At 44.5% G+C, this 26,417-nt stretch overlaps 1 protein-coding gene across 1 annotated transcript; it reads left to right on the top strand.

The window, feature by feature from the left end:
* Positions 1–484: 484 nt before the first annotated feature.
* VPS51 (VPS51 subunit of GARP complex) lies at positions 485–26,417 on the top strand. The gene is made up of 10 exons (XM_056527042.1): positions 485–696; positions 6,130–6,259; positions 10,174–10,320; positions 14,342–14,561; positions 16,195–16,903; positions 16,986–17,201; positions 17,613–17,831; positions 19,266–19,387; positions 19,474–19,561; positions 26,017–26,417. Exons 1-10 carry the CDS (start codon positions 541–543, stop codon positions 26,275–26,277), a joined length of 2,268 nt encoding a protein of 755 aa, XP_056383017.1. The 5' UTR covers positions 485–540; the 3' UTR covers positions 26,278–26,417.

Raw genomic sequence — 26,417 nt, 5'->3', positions numbered from 1 at the left:
AGCTAATAAGTACAGGAAGGATTAAGATTTTTTAATAGAAGTAATTTACAAACCTGTTTAACTTTCTGGCACCAGTTGATTTAAAAGAAAAAAGGTTTTCACCGGAGTACCCCTTTAACTGTGATGCTCTGCATTATAGGGGGCGCCATATTGTCATCATTGCAGCCAAGGTCACCTTGCCACCCTAACAGTCAAAGCTTATACTGTTGGATTTGCTCTATTGTAGTCAAATATTGTTGCCTTGCACTAGTGGTCTCCAAACTGTGTACTGCAGCAAGACTACAACTCCCAGAATGCCCGGACAGCCTTCGGCTGTCCGGGCATGCTGGGAGTTGTAGTTTTGCCGCAGCTGGAGAGCCACAGCTTGGAGACCACTTCCTTATACAAATTTATTCTAAGAGGAGCAGGTGAGGGATAAGAAGAAGACGCAGTTTTACCACAACATTCTACAGAAACCAACCCGCGCATGCGCCATGCACACACGTTCCAGTGCGCAGAGCAGGAATCAGCTGACACTTCCGTAGTCCCGATACGGCGAAGATGGCGTCCACCGCTGAGGAAGAGAAGAGGAGGAAGGCTCACGGGATGCTGAAGCTCTATTATGGAATAAACGACGAAGGCAAAAGCAGCGAGAAGTCCCTGGACCCCACAGATATCGATGGCGTGCATTTCAATCCGGAGCTCTACCTCACCCAGGTGACGTCACCTCAGCACGGGCTGGGAGGTGTGACGTCAGCTGTATACTGGGCGTACATAGACACAGCAGAGCTATTGTGGCCATATAGGGCAGGGGCTGCACTCTGATTTGTCTTGGTTTTCTTCCCAAATCATGCACACTCACCCTCATTGGTCATACAGCGCCATTTGGAAAGTTTCTTGTCTTAAAGGACAAGTATCATGTAAATAAAAATTATCGCCTTTTTCAAAGATAGGGGATAAGTTTTAGATTTGGGGGGGGGGGGGTCTGAGTGCTGGGGCCCCCTGCAATCTCCCCTTTAGAGCCCCAGCACTTTTATATAGGGGCGCGTCACTATCCCCGCCACGTCCCCTCCATGTAGCTCTATGGGAGAGCCGCTCGGCAATCTTTGACTCTCCCATAGAACTACACAGAGGGGGTCGTGAAGTGAAGAGCCAGTACACTGGGTTATATAGTGTGGGTGAACAGGAGACCGATGAGGGTTTAATGGGTTAAATACATACCTGCACTATGGAAATGTGTCCCTCCGAAGATCGGCATCCATCTTCAGTGAATTGCGCGCTGGAGGCGGGACCGCCGGCTCAATTTAAATGTTTAATTTCGTGGGTCACGTGAGCACTCAGTGGGGACAGCGGTCACATGACCCGCGACTATGAATATTCATATTGAGCGGGCGGATGGGCCCATCTCCAGTGCGCAATTCACTTAAGATGGATGCCGATCTTCAGAGGGGACAGATCTCCGGAGTGCAGGTATGTATTTAACCCATTAAAGGGGTACTCCGGTGAAAACTTTTTTTCTTTTAAATCAACTGGTGCCAGAAAGTTAAACATATTTGTAAATTACTTCTATTAAAAAATCTTAATCCTTCCAGTACTTATTAGCTGCTGAATGCTACAGAGGAAAACCTTTCTTTTTAGAACACTGATGACATCACGAGCACAGTGCTCTCTGCTGACATCTCTGTCCATTTTAGCAACCATGCATAGCAGATGTATGCTGAGGGCAGCATGGTGGCTCAGTGGTTAGCACTGCTGCCTTGCAGTGCTGGGGCCTTGGGTTCAAATCCCACTAAGGACAACAATAAATAAAGTGTTATTATTATTATAATAACATCAGCAGAGAGAACTGTACTCGTGATGTCATCAGAGAGCATTCCAAAAAGAAAATAATTTCCTTTGTAGTATTCGGCAGCTAATAAGTACAGGAAGGATTAAGATTTTTTAATAGAAGTAATTTACAAATCTGTTTAACATTCTGGCACCAGATGATTTAAAAGACAAAAGGTTTTCACTGGAGTACCCCTTTAAGCCCTCATCGGTTCACCCACAGTATAACCCAGTGTATTGGGTGGGCTGCGGGTGAACAGATGAGCATTTTCCTTTAAAGGGAACCTGTCCTAACTGGTGGTAACACATAACATGGGGTAAAATAAGGTTTCTTGCCATGTTCTCCTGAACGTCTGCGATAACGGGTTGTAAGTCTCCCACGTCGTATGTTGGTGAACCACAAGTAGTCATCAGGGCGATAATGGGTTGTAAGTCTCCCACGTCGTATGTTGGTGAACCACAAGTAGTCATCATGGCGATAATGGGTTGTAAGTCTCCCACGTCGTATGTTGGTGAACCTTAAGTAGTCATCAGGGCGATAATGGGTTGTAAGTCTCCCACGTCGTATGTTGGTGAACCACAAGTAGTCATCAGGGCGATAATGGGTTGTAAGTCTCCCACGTCGTATGTTGGTGAACCACAAGTAGTCATCAGGGCGATAATGGGTTGTAAGTCTCCCACGTCGTATGTTGGTGAACCTTAAGTAGTCATCAGGGCGATAATGGGTTGTAAGTCTCCCACGTCGTATGTTGGTGAACCACAAGTAGTCATCAGGGCGATAATGGGTTGTAAGTCTCCCACGTCGTATGTTAGTGAACCACAAGTAGTCATCAGGGCGATAATGGGTTGTAAGTCTCCCACGTCGTATGTTAGTGAACCACAAGTAGTCATCATGGCGATAATGGGTTGTAAGTCTCCCACGTCGTATGTTGGTGAACCTCAAGTAGTCATCAGGGCGATAATGGGTTGTAAGTCTCCCACGTCGTATGTTAGTGAACCACAAGTAGTCATCAGGGCGATAATGGGTTGTAAGTCTCCCACGTCGTATGTTGGTGAACCTTAAGTAGTCATCATGGCGATAATGGGTTGTAAGTCTCCCACGTCGTATGTTAGTGAACCACAAGTAGTCATCAGGGCGATAATGAGTTGTAAGTCTCCCACGTCGTATGTTGGTGAACCACAAGTAGTCATCAGGGCGATAATGGGTTGTAAGTCTCCCACGTCGTATGTTGGTGAACCTTAAGTAGTCATCAGGGCGATAATGGGTTGTAAGTCTCCCACGTCGTATGTTGGTGAACCACAAGTAGTCATCAGGGCGATAATGGGTTGTAAGTCTCCCACGTCGTATGTTAGTGAACCACAAGTAGTCATCAGGGCGATAATGGGTTGTAAGTCTCCCACGTCGTATGTTAGTGAACCACAAGTAGTCATCATGGCGATAATGGGTTGTAAGTCTCCCACGTCGTATGTTGGTGAACCTCAAGTAGTCATCAGGGCGATAATGGGTTGTAAGTCTCCCACGTCGTATGTTAGTGAACCACAAGTAGTCATCAGGGCGATAATGGGTTGTAAGTCTCCCACGTCGTATGTTGGTGAACCTTAAGTAGTCATCATGGCGATAATGGGTTGTAAGTCTCCCACGTCGTATGTTAGTGAACCACAAGTAGTCATCAGGGCGATAATGAGTTGTAAGTCTCCCACGTCGTATGTTGGTGAACCACAAGTAGTCATCAGGGCGATAATGGGTTGTAAGTCTCCCACGTCGTATGTTGGTGAACCACAAGTAGTCATCAGGGCGATAATGGGTTGTAAGTCTCCCACGTCGTATGTTAGTGAACCACAAGTAGTCATCAGGGCGATAATGGGTTGTAAGTCTCCCACGTCGTATGTTAGTGAACCACAAGTAGTCATCAGGGCGATAATGGGTTGTAAGTCTCCCACGTCGTATGTTAGTGAACCACAAGTAGTCATCAGGGCGATAATGGGTTGTAAGTCTCCCACGTCGTATGTTAGTGAACCACAAGTAGTCATCAGGGCGATAATGGGTTGTAAGTCTCCCACGTCGTATGTTAGTGAACCACAAGTAGTCATCATGGCGTGCAGCATCCTAAAGTAGTCTCTGCGCTCTGGAAGACGCCGCTCTTCACTGAAATGAAGCGCAGGCCGAGAAGCAGGGATATCCCTGGGCATGAAGTGACTTCTAAGTGTGAGACATGAGGGAGCAGTGATGTTGGTGCCCGGGCTGCCAGTCACCACGCGTGAGTAGGATCGATTACAGCCCAGAGCACTGTGACAGGTTGCTGCACACCACGTGGTTACTTGAGGCTCATTAGCATAAGACATGGGACATTTTTAACCCGTTACCATGTATTTACTCCCTGTACATTAAGTGACCGCAGGAGCTGTGATCACTTCACCATGACAGGTCCTGGCAGCTATTAGCAGCCGGGGACTAGTTGGTAATGGCGGACATCAGCGATCATGCTGATGCCTGCTATTAACCCTTCAGATGCCATGATATACTGAGCACAGCATCTGAAGTAGTATCAGGGCTAAATTAGACTCATCAGACCAGCGGCGTAATCCTAGTGGTCCGATGACTTAAGGGGGTACTCTGCCCCTAGCATCTTATCCCCTATCCAAAGGATAGGGGACAAAATCTCAGATCACGGGGGTCCCGCCGCTGGGGACCCCTGGGATCTCCGCTGCAGCACCCCGCTATCATTACTGCACAGAGCAAACTCGTTCTTTGTGTAATGACCGGCGATACAGGGGCCGGAATATCGTGACTTCACTGCTCCGCCCCCTCGTGACGTCACGGCCTGCCCCCCCGCAATACAAGTCTATGGGAGGGGGCGTGCGGCCATCATGCCCTCTCCCATAGACTTGTATTGAGGGGGGCGGGCCGTGACAGTAATGATAGCGGGGTGCTACAGCAGAGATCCTGGGGGTCCCCAGCGATCTGACATCTTATCCCCTATCCTTTGGATAGGGGATAAGATGCTAAGGGTGGAGTACCCCTTTATTTAAAAAAAAAGTCCTAACTTTTTAAATATAATGTTAAAATATTCTGTATGGCCTGAACAGCATAGACATCCAAAATTGCTGCTTTTTGGTCACATAGCATAATAATTAAATGAAAAGTGATCAAAAAAGTCAAATATACGCAAGAGTAGCTGAAAGAGAAGGTGTCAGTTTTACTGTAAAGGGCACTGCATAAAAACAAAACCCTCCAAAATTTGCTAAATTAATTTGTGTTCTTTCTTTTTAATAGTATTATTTTTTATTTATTTTTTTGCGCTGTGTAGTTTATGGTAAAATGGATGATGTCATTACAAAGTACAATTGGTCATGTAATATAATACAATATGTGAACACAATACACCCCTAACACACAGAAGACCTACAGCCTGGTCCGATCCCCTCATTAAAGGGGTACTCCACTGGCCAGCGTTCGGAAGTAAATGTTCCGAACGCTGTTTTCTCGCTGCTGGAGTCGGCCACACCCCTTGAGCCATCATGGCTTCGCCCCCTGCAATGCAAGTCTATGGGAGGGGGCATGTCGGTCGTCATGTCCCCTCCCATAGACTTGCATTGAGGGGTCATGACTGCACAAGGGACGTGGTCGACCCCCGCAGCACGAAAACAGTGTTCGGAACATTTTGTTCTGAACACTGGCCGGTGGAGTACCCCTTTAACTTCCTCCCACCTTTCAAAATAGATTAACTTCCTCCCTAACTTACAATTGATGATTTTCTCCACTATTGTTTTTTATCTAATTAATCTAAAAAATACTCAACCAACTTATCGCTTATGAAAATGATGTTAGTTGGAGCCCTAATCGCAGTCGCTCAGGATGACATGGTGAGAAACCTTATTTTATTGTATATAACATGTCGCCACCTATTATCCCTGGGTTCCCTTTAATTTTTCAAAAGAAAGTCAGGGTCAGCTGACTTCCTGTAAACTACAGGATGACATCATCACATAATACCACTCCTGCCAGCTTACAGTCCCCTCCCCTCCCATCTTTTTCTGTATACTGCTGCTGCTGTCAGCCCTAACAATTGCATTTGCTGTCTGCAGATATAGGGGGAGATTTATCAAAACCTGTGCAGAAGAACAGTGAAGCAGTTGCCCATAGCAACCAATCAAATTCCACCTTTAATTTTTCGGAGGTCTTTTAAAAAATTCAAGTGATCTGATTGGTTGCTATGAGCAATTGCTCCACTGTTCCTTGCACTGGTTTTGATAAATCCTCCCCCATAGATCTTATCCTACTTATCTATTAGTCATACTGTATTTTTTTTAACCCCTATGCAGCTGAGGAAAGAAAAATCTCTGGGTGACCTGATGGACATTGAGGCTGACATGGTTCGTCAGATACGATCCCTGGACAGTGACATGCAGACTCTGGTGTATGAGAACTATAATAAGTTCATCTCTGCAACTGGTAGGTACTAGGAGATAATGTGCGATCGCTGTACGTTGGTGGTTCCCTGCCATGGACCGCTCACTTCAGGTACTTCCACAGTGTTCCTACAGGAATGAAGGGGATCTGTCAGCTGTAACTCATGTTCTCATGGCCCATGTGTCATGGAGGCTGTGTTCAGACACAAGATGCACACGTTCACACCTCTGTGTCTATTGTGATTGATGTACAGGGCTTGTCTTCCAGCACTCATGTTACACCCCTGCTTCTCCCAGGATTCTTTTTCCTTCTGTGTACACAGCAGGTGGTGTTTGTTACCAGGACAACGCTCTGCAGCTGTGACACTACTAAACCTATCAGAGGGTATGGAGCTTGGTCCTATAGCGTTCGGTCCCGGAGTCCACGCCTCTCTAAGGCTGGCTGTTTATACAGCACTCAGTCCAGTGTTCCTTGTCTGGAAAATTGAATCCTTCCTTGTTACTGGCTTGTGATTATATCTCCTGGTTTACCAGCAATAATTCTTGCCTTGTTTTCTGACTACTCTATTTGCTTACTGTTTCTGTACTGTGCTGCTATCTCTGTTACTGACCTGGCTGGTTGACATTGCTTAGTTTGTGCTTCTTGGGGGAGATTTATCAAAAACTGTGATGAGATAATAAGAAAGAAAAGATGCCAGCACTCACCATTCGAAGATCTTTATTGAAAGTATCGGTGCATCTGTACAGCTTCGGCGGGTATGGACATTAGAAGCAGGGGTAACCGATATCCCTGCTTCTAATGTCCATACCCGCCAAAGTTGTGGACTTGCATTGTGCACCACAGCAGTTGCAGTCACTCCATGAGACCGTTATTCGACTACTAGTAGTGTATGTGCCGGTATATTTACCTTTCGTTTAATTTTTATCAAAAACTGTGCAAAGAAAAAGTTTCCCAGTTGCCCATAGCAACCAGTTGAATTTCTTCTATTTTTCAGAGGTCTCTCTATAAATGAAACAAGCGAGCTGATTGGTTGCTATGGGTAACTTTTCTCTGCAAAGGTTTTGATAAATCTCCCCCCATGTGTTTGTCCTTTTTGCAGTTTAGTTTATAGTTAACCTATTGTGTCCTGGCCTAGAATTTTCTTAAAATATTTTATTTAAAAAATTGTTTACTAACTTAAAATGGACACTAGGGGCCTCTGTCTCTTTCTCTTATTCTGATTTCTAAGTCTGATCCATCCCCCTGTCTGATGAGTGCTCTCAAACCTTCAGTATTTCCCTGTTTTAGATGCTGTCATCAGCATTTATCACAGAATCTAAAGGTTAAATGCCTGACATGAACATGAAAGCAGGTGAGACTTGCCAGTATTGCTAGACATCAGTAGCTTAAAAGCGAGCTACCTAATACAGGGCATCACCAGATTTAAAGCAAGCTCTGCTCCTGAGCTCATTTTAAAGGGGTTGTCCAGGAATAAAAAAATAAAAATAAAGAGCCAATTTATTTCAAAAAAAGCTCCACGTCTGTCCCCAGTTTGTGTGTGGGGTATTAGCTCTTTCTATTCCTGGATAACCCCTTTTAGGGAAGGGTCAAACATAACGCCGGTGACCCGACCCATAGTGTGCCTCCAGTATGTGGGAATGCAGCCTAAGGGTGCGTTCACACGCTAGTTGCTAGCAGCGAGTTTCCCGCTGTGGGAAACCTGCTGCGAGTTACGCAACCATTGATTTAAATGGGTCCGCGGACAGTCTGCAAATCTGACACTATTGCGGACAGTCTGTGGACCCATTCAAATCAATGGTAGTGTAACTCACAGGTTTCCCGCAGCGTGAAACCCGCCGCTAGTAATAGCGTGTGTACTAAGACTGAGCTTACGTGCAGTGTCTAGTGCTGTGTTAAAGGGGTACTCCCATGGAAAACCTTTTTTTTTTTTTTTTTTAAATCAACTGGTGCCAGAAAGTTAAATAGATTTGTAAATTACTTCTATTAAAAAAAATCTTAATCCTACCAGTACTTTTTAGGGGCTATATACTACATAGGAAATGCTTTATTTTTTTGATTTCTCTGATGTAATTACCACAGTGCTCTCTGCTGACCTCTTCTGTCCATTTTAGGATCTGTCCAGAGAAGGAGAAAATCCCCATAGCAAACATATGCTGCTCTGGACAGTTCCTAAAATGGACAGTAGAGGTCAGCAGAGAGCACTGTGGTCATGATGTCAGAGAAATCTAAAATGTAAAGCATTTCCTCTGTAGTATATAGCCCCTAAAAAGTACTGGAAGGATTAAGATTTTTTAATAGAAGTAATTTACAAATCTATTTAACTTTCTGGCACCAGTTGATTTAAAAAAAATAAAATAAAAGTTTTCCACCGGAGTACCCCTTTTAATATTTGCAGGCTGGACCGGGACTTGCCACTTAAAGCTGAGACACATCCAGCTCGCAAGTATTGGTAAATTGCTGTTGCTAGTGCTTGCAATATACTGATAATAGCGGCTGCACCTGGATTTGCCTCTGCTTAAAGGGGTATTCCAGGAAAAAACTTTTTTATATATATCAACTGGCTCCAGAAAGTTAAACAGATTTGTAAATTACTTCTATTAAAAAATCTTAATCCTTTCAGTACTTATGAGCTTCTGAAGTTAAGGTTGTTTTTTTCTGTCTAAGGATGCGTTCCCACAGGGCGTATACGCAGCGTATTTGACGCTGCGCAAAATTTACGGCAGCAGCGGGAAATACGCTGCGTATTCCTTGCTCTCTATACACACAGGGCTTTCCGGCGGCAGCCCTATGTGTGCAGTGAGTTTTGGAGGCGGGGCCGTGTGCCGGCGTGACTGTGACGCGCGGCTCCGCCTCCAAAACTCACTGCACACATAGGGCTGCCGTCGGAAAGCCCTGTGTGTATAGTGAGCAAGGAATACGCAGCGTATTTCCCGCTGCTGCCGTAAATTTTGCGCAGCGTCAAATACGCTGCGTATACGCCCTGTGGGAACGCACCCTAAATCCTCTCTGATGACACGTGTCTCTGGAAACGCTCAGTTTAGAAGTGGTTTGCTATGGGGATTTGCTTCTAAACTGGGCGTTTCCCGAGACACGTGTCATCAGAGAGGATTTAGATAGAAAAGAACAACCTTAACTTCAGAAGCTCATAAGTACTGAAAGGATTAAGATTTTTTAATAGAAGTAATTTACAAATCTGTTTAACTTTCTGGAGCCAGTTGATATATAAAAAAATTTTTTTGCCTGGAATACCCCTTTAAAGCAGCAAGCCTCAGTCCAGCGTGCTATTATTAACCCTTTGCACTTTCAGTAGCCATAAATAGTAAAGTCTCATTTTTTTTTTACTCATTTGTTTGACTTGGAACTCCTTATCTACTTCTAGAACGTGTGTAAACGTTTGATGTAGTTTAAGTACGATTTATGCAAAAAGACAAAATATTCTGAAGGATTCACCAATGTAGATCCTAAAGACAGTGTATATTGAGACACATTTATCATTGGCTTTACATCACTTCATTGTTCTAAATGTCCCTGCAAATTTTGCACAATTGAATTTATTTATTTTTTGTGCAAATTTTTTTTTGCACAATTTTCGGTAGAACATATTTCAAAGTTGTTTACTGCTTGGTGCAGTGTACAACACTTTTTGCAGTGGAGCTGTATTTATAATTTCTGCAAATTTAAATTTAGAAGTGTTTTTTATGCGCAAAGCCTACTTTCTATTGTGCAAACCTACACCACCCAATAGGACACGTACAAAAGTGTCAGATGCCAGAGCACAAAGCTGAAACCAATCTCTGCAGCTCACTGGTTTCTATAATTGAGCAAAGTTTAAGTCCCGTGCACCTTTTTGGTAAACTTTGAGCAACTGTGCGAACAATACCGGAGTAAAATCTTTTGTAAATTACCTTACATCAACATTGATAAATGTCCCCCATTGTCCTTATGTCATTTTTCAGACACTATCCGGAAGATGAAAAATGACTTCAAAAAGATGGAAGATGAGATGGATGGGCTAGCTACCAATATGGCAGTGATCACTGAGTTTAGTGCCCGAATTAGTAGTACCCTGCAGGAGAGACATCAGCACATTACAAAGCTTAGCGGTGAGTGCCATTACTTCTGTTATTGGCTTGTTTCTTATGGTCAGCATTATAATATGTTTTTTAATATTCGTTTTTTATATAACCTTAAAATGTTAAGGTTTTAACGGTTTTGTACCTCAGCATTTTCATGTAAATTATAAAATCCTTTAAATGGGCACTGTCATGAAATAAAAAAATTTATATGTTGTAGTACTTAAGTACTACAACATATCTCTAATATTCTTTAATTTAAAAAAGTGATTTTAAACCAGTTTAAAATCACTTTTAAATTCGGCCACTAGGGGTCGTCCTCCTAGTGGCCGAATGCATTCTGCAGTGACGTCACTACAGAACTTCGACTCATTGAAGACTGGCAACGAGTCGAAATTCAGTCACTGCAGTGCTCGCTCCCGCCTGTCAATCAACTCCCAGCATGCCCTGACAGCCAATAGATGTCAGGGCAAGCTGGGAGTTGCAGTGGGGAAACAGCTGGAGGCACCCTGTATAGGTGAACTACGGGCGGAAGTGTCGGCCCCAGCAGGCATCAGTGACGTGGTGCCTGCTGGGGAAGTCTGCCTGGTAGTGAGCACACTGCCAGGCAGACAAAAGGCATTTTTTTGTACGCCCCGGAATCCTTAAGGGGTTTGAAGCGAGTGCAGGAGCTGCGCTTGCTTCAGACCAGTGAGTGTCGGCTACTATCAGTAAATTATTTTTTTTCCAAAGGGTGTGCAACCAAATATTAAGTTAAAGGTGCCAATAATTTTGTCCAGCCCATTTTTGGAGTTTGGTGACATTATATCCAATTAGCTTTTTTTTCCTCCCTTTTTTTGGTTTAGTTCCAATACACACAAAGGGAATAAACATGTGTATAACAAAATACCGTATTTATCGGGGTATACCACGCACCGGCCTATAACACGCACCCTCATTTTACCAAGGATATTTGGGTAAAAAAAGTTTTTTACCCAAATATCCATGGTAAAATGAGGGTGCGTGTGTGCGCGTGTATACCCCGATATACCCCCAGAAAAGGCAGGGGGAGAGAGGCCGTCGCTGCCCGCTTCTCTCCCCCTGCCTTTCCTGGGGTCTAGAGCGCTGCTGTCGGCCCTTCTCACCCCCTGGTTATCGGCGCCGCTGCCCGTTCTGTCCCCCTGACTATCGGTGCCGGCGCCGATAGCCAGGGGGAGAGAAGCGGTGCCGACAGCCAGGGGGAGAGAAGGGGCAGCGGCACCCATTGCCGGCGCCGCTGCCCCGTTGCCTCCCCCCATCCCCGGTGGCATAATTACCTGAGTCGGGTCCGCGCTGCTGCAGGCCTCCGTCGTGCGTCCCCAGCGTCGTTGCTATGCACGGCGCACTGACGTCATGCGCCGCTCAGCGCATAGCAACGACGCCGGGGACGCACGACGGAGGCCTGGAGCAGCGCGGACCCGACCAAGGTAATTATGCCACCGGGGATGGGGGGAGGCAACGGGGCAGCGGCGCCGGCAATGGGTGCCGCTGCCACTTCTCTCCCCCTGGCTGTCGGCGCCGCTTCTCTCCCCCTGGCTATCGGCGCCGGCACCGATAGTCAGGGGGACAGAACGGGCAGCGGCGCCGATAACCAGGGGGTGAGAAGGGCCGACAGCAGCGCTCTAGACCCCAGGAAAGGCAGGGGGAGAGAAGCGGGCAGCGACGGCCTCTCTCCCCCTGCCTTTCCTGGGGGTGTATCGGCGTATAACACGCACACAGACTTTAGGCTAAAAATTTTAGCCTAAAAAGTGCGTGTTATACGCCGATAAATACGGTATGTGTTACTGCAATCCTTGTCTGTGAGAAATACTTCATTTTCTAGAAAAATTTCAAGGGTGCCAACATTTACGACCATGACTGTAGGAGTCAGAAAAGGACCATTTTGTTAAAGCTGAAGCACCAGCATAGACAAAGTCCAGTAAGTGAAGGTGGGCTAGCACTCCCCTGTGCTCTCTCCTGTCTGATAGGACTCCTCTGTGCTCTCTCCTGTCTGATAGGACTCCTCTGTGCTCTCCTGTCCGATAGCACTCCTCTGTGCTCTCCTGTCCGATAGCACTCCTCTGTGCTCTCTACAGTCCTATAAGACAGCACAGAGGAGTATATTAGAAAGGTTAATGTTTTGCCAAGATGTACAACATATGAAAAGTTTTTGAATCTGACAGTGTCCATTTAAGGACCAGGCTAATTTAAATTTTAGCGTTTTCAGTATTTCTTTTTTGCTCTTCTCCTTTGAACCCCTTAAGGACGCAGGACGTAAATGTACGTCCTGGTGCGGTGGTACTTAACACACCAGGGCGTACATTTACGTCCTGTGCATAACCACGGGCATCGGAGCGATGCCCGTGTCATGCGCGGCTGATCCCGGCTGCTGATCGCAGCCAGAGACCAGCCGGCAATGGCCGACACCCGCAATACAGATCCCGGCATCTGCGGCAGTGCGCGATTTCAATGAATGATCGGATCGCCCGCAGCGCTGCTACGGGGATCCGATCATTCAGAACGCCGCATGGAGGTCCCCTCACCTTCCGGCTCCCGGCGTCTCCTGCTCTGGTCTGAGATCGAGCAGACCAGAGCAGAAGATCGCCGATAACACTGATCTGTTCTATGTCCTATACATAGAACAGATCAGTATTAGCAATCATGGTATTGCTATGAATAGTCCTCTATGGGGACTATTCAAGTGTAAAAAAAAAATGTAAAAAAATTTAAAAGTAAAAAAAAGTGAAAAATCCCCTCCCCCAATAAAAAATTAAAACGTCAGTTTTTTCCTATTTTACCCCCAAAAAGCGTAAAAAATACATTTTATAGACATATTTGGTATCGCCGCGTGCCTAAATGTCCGAACTATTAAAATAAAATGTTAATGATCCCGTACGGTGAACGGTGTGAACGAAAAAAAAAAATAGTCCAAAATTGTTACTTTTTTAATGCATTTTATTTAAAAAAAATTATAAAAAATGTATTACGATTTTATATGCAAATGTGGTATCAAAAAAAAGTACAGATCATGGCACAAATAATTAGCCCTCATACCGCCGCTTATACGGAAAAATTAGAGGTCATCAAAATAAAGGGATTCTAAATGTACTAATTTGGTTAAAAAGTTAGATTTTTTTGAAGCGCAACAATAATAGAAAAGTATGTAATAATGGGTATCATTTTAATCGTATTGACCCTCAGAATAAAGAACACACGTCATTTTTACCGTAAATTGTACGGCGTGAAAACGAAACCTTCCAAAATTAGCAAAATTGCGTTTTTGGGTTGCGCCATACATTTTATGATATGAGTTATGTCATTACAAAGGACAACTGGTCGCGCAAAAAACAAGCCCTCATACTAGTCTGTGGATGAAAATATAAAAGAGTTATGATTTTTAGAAGGCGAGGAGGAAAAAACGAAAACGTAAAAATTAAATTATCTGAGTCCTTAAGGCCAAAATGGGCTTAAGGGGTTAAAATACATACCGGTTTTACTTTTCCACCTAAAGACCAATTTGAGGGCTTGTTTTTTTTTTTTTGCGTCAACAATTGTACTTTTGTAAAGGATTCTTTCATTTTACCATAATATGTACCATGGAACAAAAAGAAAACTTAAATTTTGCAACTTTGGGGGGGGGTGGGGGTTGTTTTTTTTATGCAGTGTACTTTATGGTAAGAATGATATATTGGCCCAGATTTATCAAACTGTGTGAGAGAAAAAGTGGAGAAATTTTCCCACAACAACCAATCACAGCTCAGCTTACCTGTCTTAATGAGCTCTGGTAAAGTGAAACCTGATCTGTGATTGGTCGCTGTGGGAAAATAACTCCACTTTTTCTCTCACTCAGTTTGATAAATCTGGACCATTTTTCTTTATTCTGCAGGTCAATGCAATTAAAATGATACCCAATTTATATAGTTTTTCTATTATACTACTTTAAAGGACCTGGTTTCCCATTGTCACTCTGTGATTATATTAAAGGATGTTGTTTAGTGGAAAATTGAATCTAAAAACTGTTGCGGTTTCTGATGCCACTTTCTGTATCCTCCAGGCGTCCACACTTTGCTTCGAAAGTTGCAATTCTTGTTCGAACTTCCAGCTCGTCTGAAAAAATGCATTGAGCTTGGGGCGTATGTCCAGGCCGTGTCCTATCATGCTAAAGCCCGCAGTGTACTCCATCAGTACCAGCACATGCCTTCCTTCCGTGGCATCCAGACTGACTGCCAGGCCATCATGGCAGGCTTAGCAGACACTCTGCGCCAGAGATTTAGGTATTTGCTTTACTTTTTGTATGGTTCCTAAACCTGACACAATGTTTACTTTTGGTACATCCATACAGTCTACAGAAGTGCAACCATCTATAACCAGAATATTATGTATGTATTATCATAAGGCTATGCTTATCTTCATCTGTCTTAACGGAAACAATTTGTGCTTGATGTGTCTAGTGACTCTTAAGATATACACTGCTCAAAAAAATAAAGGGAACCCTAAGATAACACATCCTAGATCTGAATGAATGAACTAATCTCATGAAATAATTTCGTCTTTACGTAGTTGAATGTGCTGACAACGAAATCACACAAATTATAAATGGAAATCAAATGTATCAACCCATGGAGGTCTGGATATGGAGTCACACTCAAAATCAAAGTGGAAAACCCCACTACAGGCTGATCCAACTTTGATGTAATGTCCTTAAAACAAGTCAAAATGAGGCTCAGTAGTGTGTGTGGCCTCCACGTGCCCATATGACCTCCCTACAACGCCTGGGCATGCTCCTGATGAGGTGGCGGATGGTCTCCTGAGGGATGTCCTCCCAGACCCGGACTAAAGCACTCGAGCGAGACATGATGTCCCAGATGTGCTCAATCAGATTCAGGTCTGGGGAACGGGCGGGCCAGTCCGTAGCATCAATGCCTTCCTCTTGCAGGAACTGCTGACACACTCCAGCCACATGAGGTCTAGCATTGTCTTGCACAGGGACGTGCACACATAGGTTTCAAAGGGGGCTTCAGCCCCCTGCCCTTTTTCGCCCTTGCTTCTTTAATGCCCTTTTTTTATTTTTTGCAAAACTGGTAGACAAAGTGAGTCTGCTCCCTCTATAGAGGTGCTACCTCTCTGCAGGGGTCACTTGTATAGCGCTGGCACTGGCAGGGAGATGCTCGGCTCCTTTAACAAGCCTGGTAGCGCCTCCATGCTCTGGACACTATGTTGACAGACACAGCAAACCTTCTTGCCACAGCTCGCATGGATGTGCCATCCTGGATGAACTGCACTACCTGAGCCACTTGTGTGGGTTGTAGACTCCGTCTCATGCTACCACTAGAGTGAAAGCACCGCCAACATTCAAGTGACCAAAACATCAGCCAGGAAGCATAGGAACTGAGAAGTGGTCTGTGGTCACCACCTGCAGAACCACTCCTTTTATTGGGGGTGTCTTGCTAATTGCCTATAATTTTCACCTGTTGTCTGTTCCATTTGCACAACAGCATGTGAAATTGTCAATCAGTGTTGCTTCCTGAGTGGACAGTGTGATTTCACAGAAGTGTGATTGACTTAGAGTTACATTTTGTAGTTTAAGTGTCCCCTTTATTTTTTTTGAGCAGTGTATTTACATTTTTTACAAATATGTCTGCACTTGAAATTTGCTCCATGCATCTTAATAGGGTTGTTTATTGCAAACCCCTCTCAGGTAAATAGCACAACGGCAAACACTGCAGCAACAAATCTGTTACATGTGAATATACTGCTTAGGGATGGAATGACTGCAGAGTTTTTGTGGTTCCTTTTAATACCATGTACATATAGACAAGTTACTTTACAATTTGATTTGGTTGTCTCGTCTGGTTACATTCTGTAGTATCTGATCTGTCACCAAACTTTATTTTCCCCTCTCTTCAGGGATCCTTCTTCTTCCTTGCAGGACCTTTCTGAATGTGTGGATCTTCTCTTGAGCTTGGAGGAACCGGCTCATCTTCTGTGTGATGAGTTCCTAGCCCATGGACGTGGACGGTTGGCCTCCCACCTCTCTGAGTTAGAAGGGGCAAGTGACATTTTGGAATTTGTCGACCGGGGCTGTGGTGGCTTTATAAGTGATGCTTGTCTTCTGGCAGCATCGTACCAAGGCCTTTTCTGCAAGGAACCTGGAAGCACTGCTCAGATGGCAGAGCAAAAGCTGACCAAGTTCTTGGATGAACTGAGTGAAGGTTACTTTGAATTGGTGGAAAAGCGTCTGCGGGAAGAGAAGAATCCAGGGGACAACTCTCTATTAGTAAGAGCCTTGGACCGATTCCACAGGCGACTCCAGGCGCCATCTAAGTTGGTACCAGGATGCAGTTTTAATAGAAGGGGCACAGAGATTGTAGTCAGGGCAGCCCAAGAGCGATTATCTCAATACCTGCAAGCCTTGAAAGACTTCTTCCAGGCTTGCATTACTGATGTTCGGCAAGCCCTCGCTGCCCCAAGGGTACCCGGGAAAGATGCACCGGCACTAGGTGACTTGCTGGCGGTGCTGTCTGGATCAGTGTTAAACCAAATAAAATCTGTGTTGGCTTCTGTACATCTCTTCACTGCTAAAGATGTGGCATTCTCAGACAAGCCATACTTCAAGGTGAGTGGGAGCTGAAGTATGTGGATACTATACTATTTCTCATAATTTTCGAATAAATCTTCCATACATATCTTCCTTCCAGGGTGCGTTCTGCAGTCAGGGTGTCCGAGAGGGATTGATAGTAGCTTTTATCAAATCTGTGTGCCAGACAGCTCGACAGTTCTGTGATTCCCCAGGAGAGAAAGGGGCCAATACTCCACCATTGCTGCTGTTGCTTCTTTCCCGCCTCTGCCTGGACTATGAGACTTCAACCATTAGCTACATACTAACTCTAACAGATGAGCAGTTTCTGGGACAGGTAAATATATGTGCTTATTTATCAGCATATGCAAAGTGTATCACATTTCCAGAAGGCATCACTCACACTAGAATACTTGCGTATACATTTATAAATCTGCAGCAACCTGTATTGAAGGGCTTCCGTTACAGCTGTATTCTTCCCAGAAAACTCAGTGGACCCTTAAATAAATGCAGCTTCTTTTTCATATCTTGTATTTGAGTGTATTTTATCCATATTATAATCGACCATATTGGATTAATATAAAAGGGCAGTACAGGGCTTCCTGACTACATACAGATACCAACAAAGAGATGTAGTATATATATACTTGTGTTAATAAGCTTTACCTGTTTTTTCTATAAAAGTTTCTTAGCTGTTTTCCTTCATTTTTTGGAGCCGTCAGCTATAATTATTTTCCCATATGTTTAGGACCACTCTCCGGTAACGCCTGTCAGCACCCTCTGTTCCTTGGCGCGATCCACAGCACAGACACTCCTCAATCAGTATGTGAAGTCTCAAGGGCTTGTCATTTCTCAGATGTTACGCAAAAGTGTTGAAACCAGGGACTGGGTGACCACCATTGAACCCCGCAATGTTCGAGCTGTCATGAAACGAGTGGTAGAAGATATAACTGGTGTTGATGTGCAGGTGAATTTATTGCTTTGTCACTTGCCAGTCTGATTGCAGAATGTTTTATCTGTCAGGACCGTTCATATTCTCAGGCACCCATACACATGGGATAGCTTTCTCTCCCGATCCCATACACACAATGGTTCAGCTTGGCCGAGCATTCGTGTCCTAAATGGAAAGAGGAGGTTAAGCCATTGCTGTGGTTTTATATCTCCAAGAACAAAAGGATTGGACAGTTGAAATCCAGACCCTCATACACGTGTAATAATCCACTTGCTGTGCAATGGCTAGGAAAGTGGAAATGAAATAAGCAAATCTAGTGTTATGAAGGTGATAAAATGAAGCCTGCATAGAATAGCAAAAGGAAGGGGTATTCCTGTATTCTATCACTAAGATATGCCCAAACAGTATGCCTTGTTAGGAGCCAACCCCTGATGATTACAGAAATATAGGAACAGAGGGCCCTCAGCTCCCTCCCTGCACTCCTGGCCTCCATTGTGCAGGGGCTGTAGTGTTGTTCCCTGCACAACGGGCAGCCATTTAAATGGCCACTGTCATTAAACATGATTTTTAATATTTGACTCCTTATGCCAAATAACTTTTGTAATTGGCTTCCATTAAAAAAAAAAATGTTAGTTTTTCTGCTGTATACTTCTGTCCACCAGGGGTCTCCCTTCTTGGCCAGAACACATTCCGTCTGGTCAAAATCTCAGATTTTGGTCTCCTGCTTGTAATGGCAGGAGACCAAACTCAGGAAGTGTTTCTCTACGCTCAGCTTGTCAGATGCAAAGAGCTTCACTGAAAGCAGTGACTAAGCTGCACAGACTAAAAGCTGAACTGAGCCTCACTGAAAGCTGAAAGCAGAGACTAAGCTGCACAGAGTAAAAGCTGAACTGAGCCTCACTGAAAGAAGCTCAGACTGAAAGCTGCTGCACAGAACTTGAGGTCTTCTATTCATCACAGCACTGCAACGATGTGAAGGGTGGAAGTGGTCCCCCAGCAGGCTTGAGTGATGTCATGCCTGCTGGGAAATGCCCACTTTCTTCAGCTGGGAGATTTCACTATGTGAGCAAGAAGAAAGGTATGATACAGAGATTTTAAAGCTCTGACATTTTTTCTAAGGGTGGGAGGAGTGCTAGGAGTAGTTAGGGAAGGTAGCCTGAGTTAGTTTAGAAAAGTTTTAGTGACAGGTACTTTTTTAAAGGGAAATGAATAAGCAGTAGGGCTGCTGTTCTTTCATTCTGAGAATTGACAGAGCTTTCAGCATTTGGACCCTTACCTATTTGAAAGAGATAAAATATCATAGCGATATGTAATTTCTTACCTTCATGGGTATACCCCTGTAAGGCTATGTCTGTGTTCCCAGTAATTCGCAGACAGTGCCTATCTCAGTGCTGAAAAATCATGTAGTAGTAACCGATACACAAGCCCATAATCTGTTTCCTTTTCCAGGTTGGACTGTTGTATGAAGAAGGGGTCCGGAAAGCTCACAGCAGTGATTCTAGTAAACGCACCTTCTCTGTATATAGCAGCTCTCGGCTGCAGGGGAGATATGCTCAGAGCTACACTCCAAGGTAAGTAACAGTTGTGCAGACGTATTACAGATTTTTATGTTCTCACTGCTAAAATCCCATTATTAATGCTGGTCCTATCTTATCAGTGCTCCTCTTGATACAAACCTTCTAAGCAATATTCAGAAGTTGTTTTCTGAGAGAATAGACTTCTTCAGCACCGTCCAGTTCAACAAGGTAACGTTATTGTCTTGTTTCTTAAATCTCATGGGTTTGCATTCTCTTTGCCTACTGTGTCTCCTTGGGCATAAACTAGAGTATAGAGAACTACCAGCTGCATGAGGGTGCAGTATGGTTGTTATTTTTGAGGGAAAGTCAGCCAGAGTTATTGGGTATATTACACTGAATATTAAAGCTTTCCTCTAATCGTGGTCCCGGTGTAAATTTCACCACCATTTCGGATCCTGTGACTTGCTCTGAGACTAGTGAGATCTGGAGAGGCATGTGCCTTAAGCCTCAGGCATGTCAATGGGATTTCCAGTAGAACCCATCTCCGGATAGTGATAGTCTCAGAGCAAGTCACAACATCAGAAGCCGCTGCAAAGCTTAATCTTTAGCATAGTTGTAATATAGAGTTTACAGCCAAGGTAACAGCCATACATATGTCAAACAGGTTTTCCAAGACTTGAGTATTGATTATAGGATAGGCATCAATTGTTGATCAGTGAAGGTCCTGCCCCCAGGACTTGCAGTGCCGTGCTTATGATGGTTGTTCTTTTTACACACCAGAAGCAGCAGCTTCTTTATTCTGCATGGCTGGAGAGGGGATTCACACCTGTTACGAGTAGCTCCGTTGGCCGCGGGCGCTTTCCCCGCTGGACTCCCCGTACAGACGGTTCTGCGCTTTGCATGATGCGATGCAAAAGTGCGCGGTCCGCTGCTTCTCACCTGCCACGCCGTCTTCCTCCGTTCTCCCTGCTTGCCGGCGCACATACCCGCCTCCTAGGGCGTGCGCCGGTGTTCAGAGATTTAAAGGACCAGTGCACCATTGATTGGTGCTTGTCTGGAACTGACCCTATTTAACCCCACACTTCCTCCTGTTCCCCGCCAAATCTTTGTGCCCTGTTGCCTTAGAGAAAGCGTTCCCTGTATTATCTGCTATTCTGTGTACAAGTTCTCTTGCTACATTTCCTGACCACAGTTACTTGCCGCCAACCCTGACCTACCTGCCTCTCCCAGACTCTGAGTTCGTCTGTTCCTTCTGTGCCTCGCATCACCTCGGCTGCCTTTGTGGATGAGTCGTGCCAGGGGTAGTGACCTGGAAGCCACCTGCCACAGCAAGTCCATCCTGCTTTGCGGCAGGCTCTGGTGAAAACCAGTGGCTCCTTAGACTTCGCTCCCTGGTGAGGCTCACACCACTGTCCACACAGGTACAGCGGATCCACTCCACCAGCCATTACAACACCCCACTAACCAAAACTAATGGCTGATTGGATCGCCCACAGCTCGACTGTGGCAATCCGATCAGCCAAGATGGGGGACGGAGGTCTTCTTACCTGCCTCCGCCGCTCTACCAGGGTCGTCTTCTCTGGTCTGCCTTCTAGCAGACCAGAGAAGATCATACTGATCAGTGCTATGTCTATGAAAAGCATCTAAACATCCATATCCTTTTAATTGTTGACCCACAGAATAAAGAAAACCTTTCATAGTTACCATAAAGTTTACAGTGTGAAAACAAACTCTCCAAAATCTGCTAAAATGCTATTTTTTTTCTTTTCTTCTCAATTTCCCCACAAAATATATATATATTTTTTTTTGCCATACATTTTATGGTGAAATGAGTAATGCAGTTACAAAGGATAATTGGTCGGGCCAAAAACAAGCTTCATATGGATTTGTGGATGGAAATATAAAAGAGTTGTGGCTTTTTAACCCCTTAAGGACACATGACGTTCTCATACGTCTCCATTTCCGAGTCCTTAAGGACACATGACGTATGAGAACGTCATGTGTTTTACCGTCCCCCCGCAACCATCTGGAGCGGAGCCGGTGCCCAATGCCTGCTGAAATCGTTCAGCAGGCATCGGGGCATATCGCCCAGGGGGGTCATTATGACCCCCCATGTCGGCGATGGCCGCAGATCGCTGAACAATTCAGTCCAGCGATCTGCGGCGAATTCCGGGTCAATCGGGTCTCCAGTGACCCGGTGACCAGGAACTATTGGCTGATCGGGGCCGTCAGAGACGGCCCCGAACAGCCAGAGCCAGCAGGGGTGAGGTGGCACTGGTGCCACCTCACGATCGCCCTGATTCGTCGGCCGGATTACCGGCCGACCAATCAGGGCGCCTGCTGCGGGTGTCACTCCCGCTCCGCCCCTCTTCCGGAGGACGTGAGCGGGTGCGGGACGTGCACCCCGGGTGCTGGGGACCCCGATCCCCGGCGTCCCTGTTGGGATCGGGGCCCCAGGAGCAGCGGCGGCGACGACGAGGGACTGACCTGTGCGGCGAGGATCGTTGGAGGTGAGTGACAGCCTCCTGCCCTTATGGGCATGCTGGGACTTGTAGTTTTGCAACAGCTGGAGGCACATTCTTTCTATGGAAAAGTGTACCTTCAGCTGTTGTATAACTACAACTCCCAGCTTGCACAATCAGCTAAAGTGCATGCTGGGAGTTGTAGTGGTGCATCTGGTGGTTGCATAACTACAACTCCCAGCATGCCCGTTGGCTGTCGGTGACTGCTGAGAGTTGTAGTTTTGCAACAGCTGAAGGCACACTGAGTTAAGTAGCAAACCAGTGTGTCTCCAGCTGTTGCATAACTACAATCCCCAGCATCCCCAGCCAAAGTAGTATGCCTCCAGCTGTTGCATAACTACAACACCCAGCATGCCCTTCCGCTGTCCGTACATTCTGGGGGTTGTAGCTTTTGCAACAGCTGAAGGCACACTGGTTGCAAAACACTGAGTTTGTTACCAAACTTGGTGTTTCACAACCAGTGTGCCTCAAGCTGTTGCAAAACTACAACTCCCAGCATGCACTGATAGACCGTACATGCTGGGAGTTGTAGTTTTGCAAAATTTCTGCCGCAGCTCAAACTGCCAGCAAGAAACTACTGTGAACCCCCGCCTGTGTGACTGTACCCTAAAAACACTACACTACACTAACACACAATAAAATAAAAAGTAAAAAACACTACGTATACACATACCCCTACACAGCCCCCCTCCCCTCCCCAATAAAAATGAAAAACGTCTGGTACGCCACTGTTTCCAAAACGGAGCCGCCAGCGGTTGCAAAACTACAACTCCCAGCATGCACTGATAGACCGTACATGCTGGGAGTTGTAGTTTTGCAACAGCTGGATGCCCCCCCCCCAATGTGAACGTACAGGGTACACTCACATGGGCGGAGGATTACAGTAAGTATCCGGCTGCAAGTTTGAGCTGCGTCAAATTTTCTGCCGCAGCTCAAACTGCCAGCGAGAAACTACTGTGAACCCCCCGCCCGTGTGACTGTACCTAAAAACACTACACTACACTAACACAAAATAAAATAAAAAGTAAAAAACACTACATATACACATACCCCTACACAGCCCCCCTCCCCAATAAAAATGAAAAACGTCTGGTACGCCACTGTTTCCAAAACGCAGGCTACAGCTGTTGCAAAACAACTACTCCCAGTATTGCCAGATAGCCGTTGACTGTCTAGGCATGCTGGGAGTTTTACAACAGCTGGAGGCACCCTGTTTGGGAATCACTGGCGTAGAATACCCCTATGTCCACCCCTATGCAAGTCCCTAATTTAAGCCTCAAATGCGCATGGCGCTCTCACTTTGGAGCCCTGTCGTATTTCAAGGCAACAGTTTAGGGCCACATATGGGGTATCGCCGTACTCGGGAGAAATTGCCTAACAAATTTTGGGGGGTATTTTCTACTATTACCCTTTTTAAAAATGTAAAATTTTTGGGAAAACAAGCATTTTAGGTAAAAAAAATATATATTTTTTTACATATGCAAAAGTCGTGAAACACCTGTAGGGTATTAAGGTTCAAATTACCCCTTGTTCAAATTACCCCTTCCCCGAGGGCTCTAGTTTCCAAAATAGTATGCCATGTGTTTTTTTTTTGCTGTCCTGGCACCATAGGGGCTTCCTAAATGCGGCATGCCCCCAGAGCAAAATTTGCTTTCAAAAACCCAAATGTGACTCCTTCTCTTCTGAGACCTGTAGTGCGCCAGCAGAGCACTTTTCACCCCCATATGGGGTGTTTTCTGAATCGGGAGAAATTGGGCTTCAAATTTTGGGGGGTATTTTCCGCTATTACCCTTTTTAAAAATGTAAACATTATGTAAAACAAGCATTTTAGGTAAAAAAAAATTTTTTTTTACATATGCAAAAGTCGTGAATCACCTGTAGGGCCTTAAGGTTCACGTTACCCCTTGTTACGTTCCCCGAGGGGTCTAGTTTCCAAAATGGTTTGCCATGTGTTTTTTTTTTTTGCTGTTCTGGCACCATAGGGGCTTCCTAAATGCAGCATACCCCCAGAGCAAAATTTGCTTTCAAAAAGCCAAATGTGACTCCTTCTCTTCTGAGACCTGTAGTGCGCCAGCAGAGCACTTTTCACCCCCATGCGAGGTGTTTTCTGTATCGGGAGAAATTGGGCTTCAAATTTTGGGGGGTATTTTCTGCTATTACCCTTTTTAAAAATGTAAAATTTTTGGGAAACCAAGCATTTTAGGTAAAAAATATATATATTTTTTTTACATATGCAAAAGTTGTGAATCACCTGTAGGGTATTAAGGTTCACTTTACCCCTTGTTACATTCCCTGAGGGGTCTAGTTTCCAAAATGGTATGCCATGTGTTTTTTTTTTTTGCTGTCCTGGCACCATAGGGTCTTCCTAAATGCGGCATGCCCCCCCAAAAACCATTTGTCGCTCCTTCCCTTCTGAGCCCTCTACTGCGCCCGCCGAACAATTAACATAGACATATGAGGTATGTGCTTACTCAAGAGAAATTGGGTTTCAAATACAAGTAAAAATTTTCTCCTTTTTACCCCTTGCAAAAATTCAAAAATTGGGTCTACAAGAACATGCGAGTGTAAAAAATGAAGATTTTGAATTTTCTCCTTCACTTTGCTGCTATTCCTGTGAAACACCTAAAGGGTTAATACACTTACTGAATGTCATTTTGAATACTTTGGGGGGTGTAGTTTTTATAATGGGGTCTTTTATGGGGTATTTCTAATATGAAGACCCTTCAAATCCACTTCAAAACTGAACTGGTCCCTGAAAAATAGTGAGTTTGAAAATTTTGTGAAAAATTTCAAAATTGCTGCTGAACTTTGAAGCCCTCTGGTGTCTTCCAAAAGTAAAAACTCATACATTTTATGATGCAAACATAAAGTAGACATATTGTATATGTGAACCCCAAAAAAATATATTTTGAATATCCATTTTCCTTACAAGCAGAGAGCTTCAAACTTAGAAAAATTCAAAATTTTCATTTTTTTCATCAAATTTTGGGATTTTTCACCAAGAAAGGATGCAAGTTACCACAAAAATTTACCACTAAGTTAAAGTAGAATATGTCATGTTAAGGACGCTCCGGTCCTTAAGGTGTAAAATGGCCTGGTCCTTAAGGGGTTAAAGGGGAGGAGGAAAAAAAAATGCTAGATATAAAAAAAATTCTATTCAACCTGGTTCAGCTATGTACATGTGCGCAATAAGTCTGTGCTCCTCATCATTTTATTTATGCTGTAAAGCTTTAAAGATGTAAGAATAAAAGAAAACTACTGAACCAGGTCTTTGAATTCCTCTTATTTATCTTATGCATTACTATATCCTCTGTGTCTTGGAATCTAAGTGCTTGATCCGGAGTTATAAGGCGGAACTCCGTAGACAGAGTTGAGCAGAGACTTTTTTCCATAGTGGATTGAAGTTTGTTTTTGCCGTATCTATCATTAGAGTGTCTATTCAACAGGTGCCAGAAAGTTAAACAGATTACTTCTATATCTTAATCCTTCCAGTACTTATCAGCTGCTGTATACTACCAGAGGAAGTTGTGTAGTTCTTTTCTGTCTGACCACATTGCTCTCTGCTGACATCTCTGTCCAGGAACTGTCCAGACTTGCTATGGGGATTTGTTCCTGCTCCGGACAGTTCTTTACGTGGACAGAGGTGTCTGTACAGAGCACTGTGGTCAAACAGAAAAGAACTACACAACTTCTTCTGGAGCATACAGCAACTGATAAGTACTGGAAGGATTAAGATTTTTTTTAATAGAAGTAATTTACAAATCTGTTTTAACTTTCTGGCACCAATTGATTCTAGTACCCCTTTAAGGGGTTATAGGTTACTGATTCATGATCAATAGATTGTAAAGCAGCCCGGCTCCCACTGTGTACAGACATGTTTGTATATGTCAATTTATGGCAGTGGTCTTCCAACTGTGGCCCTCCAGATGTTACAAAACTACAATTCCCAGCATGCCAGGACAGCCTTTGGCTGTCCGGGCATGCTGGGAGTTGTAGTTTTGCAACATCTGGAGGGCCACAGTTTGAAGACCGCTGATTTATGGTATAGCTGGTATATCATATGTGTTTTTGAGCTGAATAGTGTACAGTATGGAACACATTTTATTACATTTGCCATTTTAACTTGTTTGTTTTATTGTAATTTTGAATTTGTAATTTCAGGTCTCTATTCTTACCGGAATTATTAAGATCAGCCTTAAGACGTTCCTTGAATGTGTCCGTCTAAGAACGTTTGGCCGCTTTGGTCTCCAGCAGATACAGGTGGATTGCCACTACCTGCAGCTCTATCTGTGGCGCTTTGTCAGTGATGAGAATCTTGTCCATTGCCTTTTGGATGAAGTTGTGGGCAGTGCCGCTCACCGCTGCTTGGATCCTGCCCCCATGGAGCAGAGTGTGATCGAGGTCATCTGTGAGAGGGGCTAACACAAGGACACTATATGTTTATACCTGTGGATTGTATATATTTGGTCTGTATATAAATAGCAAATACATTATGGCCAAAGTGAACACCATGTTTCAGAATCTGAAATGATGTAATACTTAAAATAAAGTATTAAGAGAGA

This window comes from Hyla sarda, chromosome 6 (genome assembly GCF_029499605.1).
Source record: "Hyla sarda isolate aHylSar1 chromosome 6, aHylSar1.hap1, whole genome shotgun sequence".
Classification (NCBI taxonomy): Eukaryota; Metazoa; Chordata; class Amphibia; order Anura; family Hylidae; genus Hyla; species Hyla sarda.
Note: the sequence above shows the minus strand (reverse complement) of the source record. Positions and strands in the feature narration are given on the sequence as shown.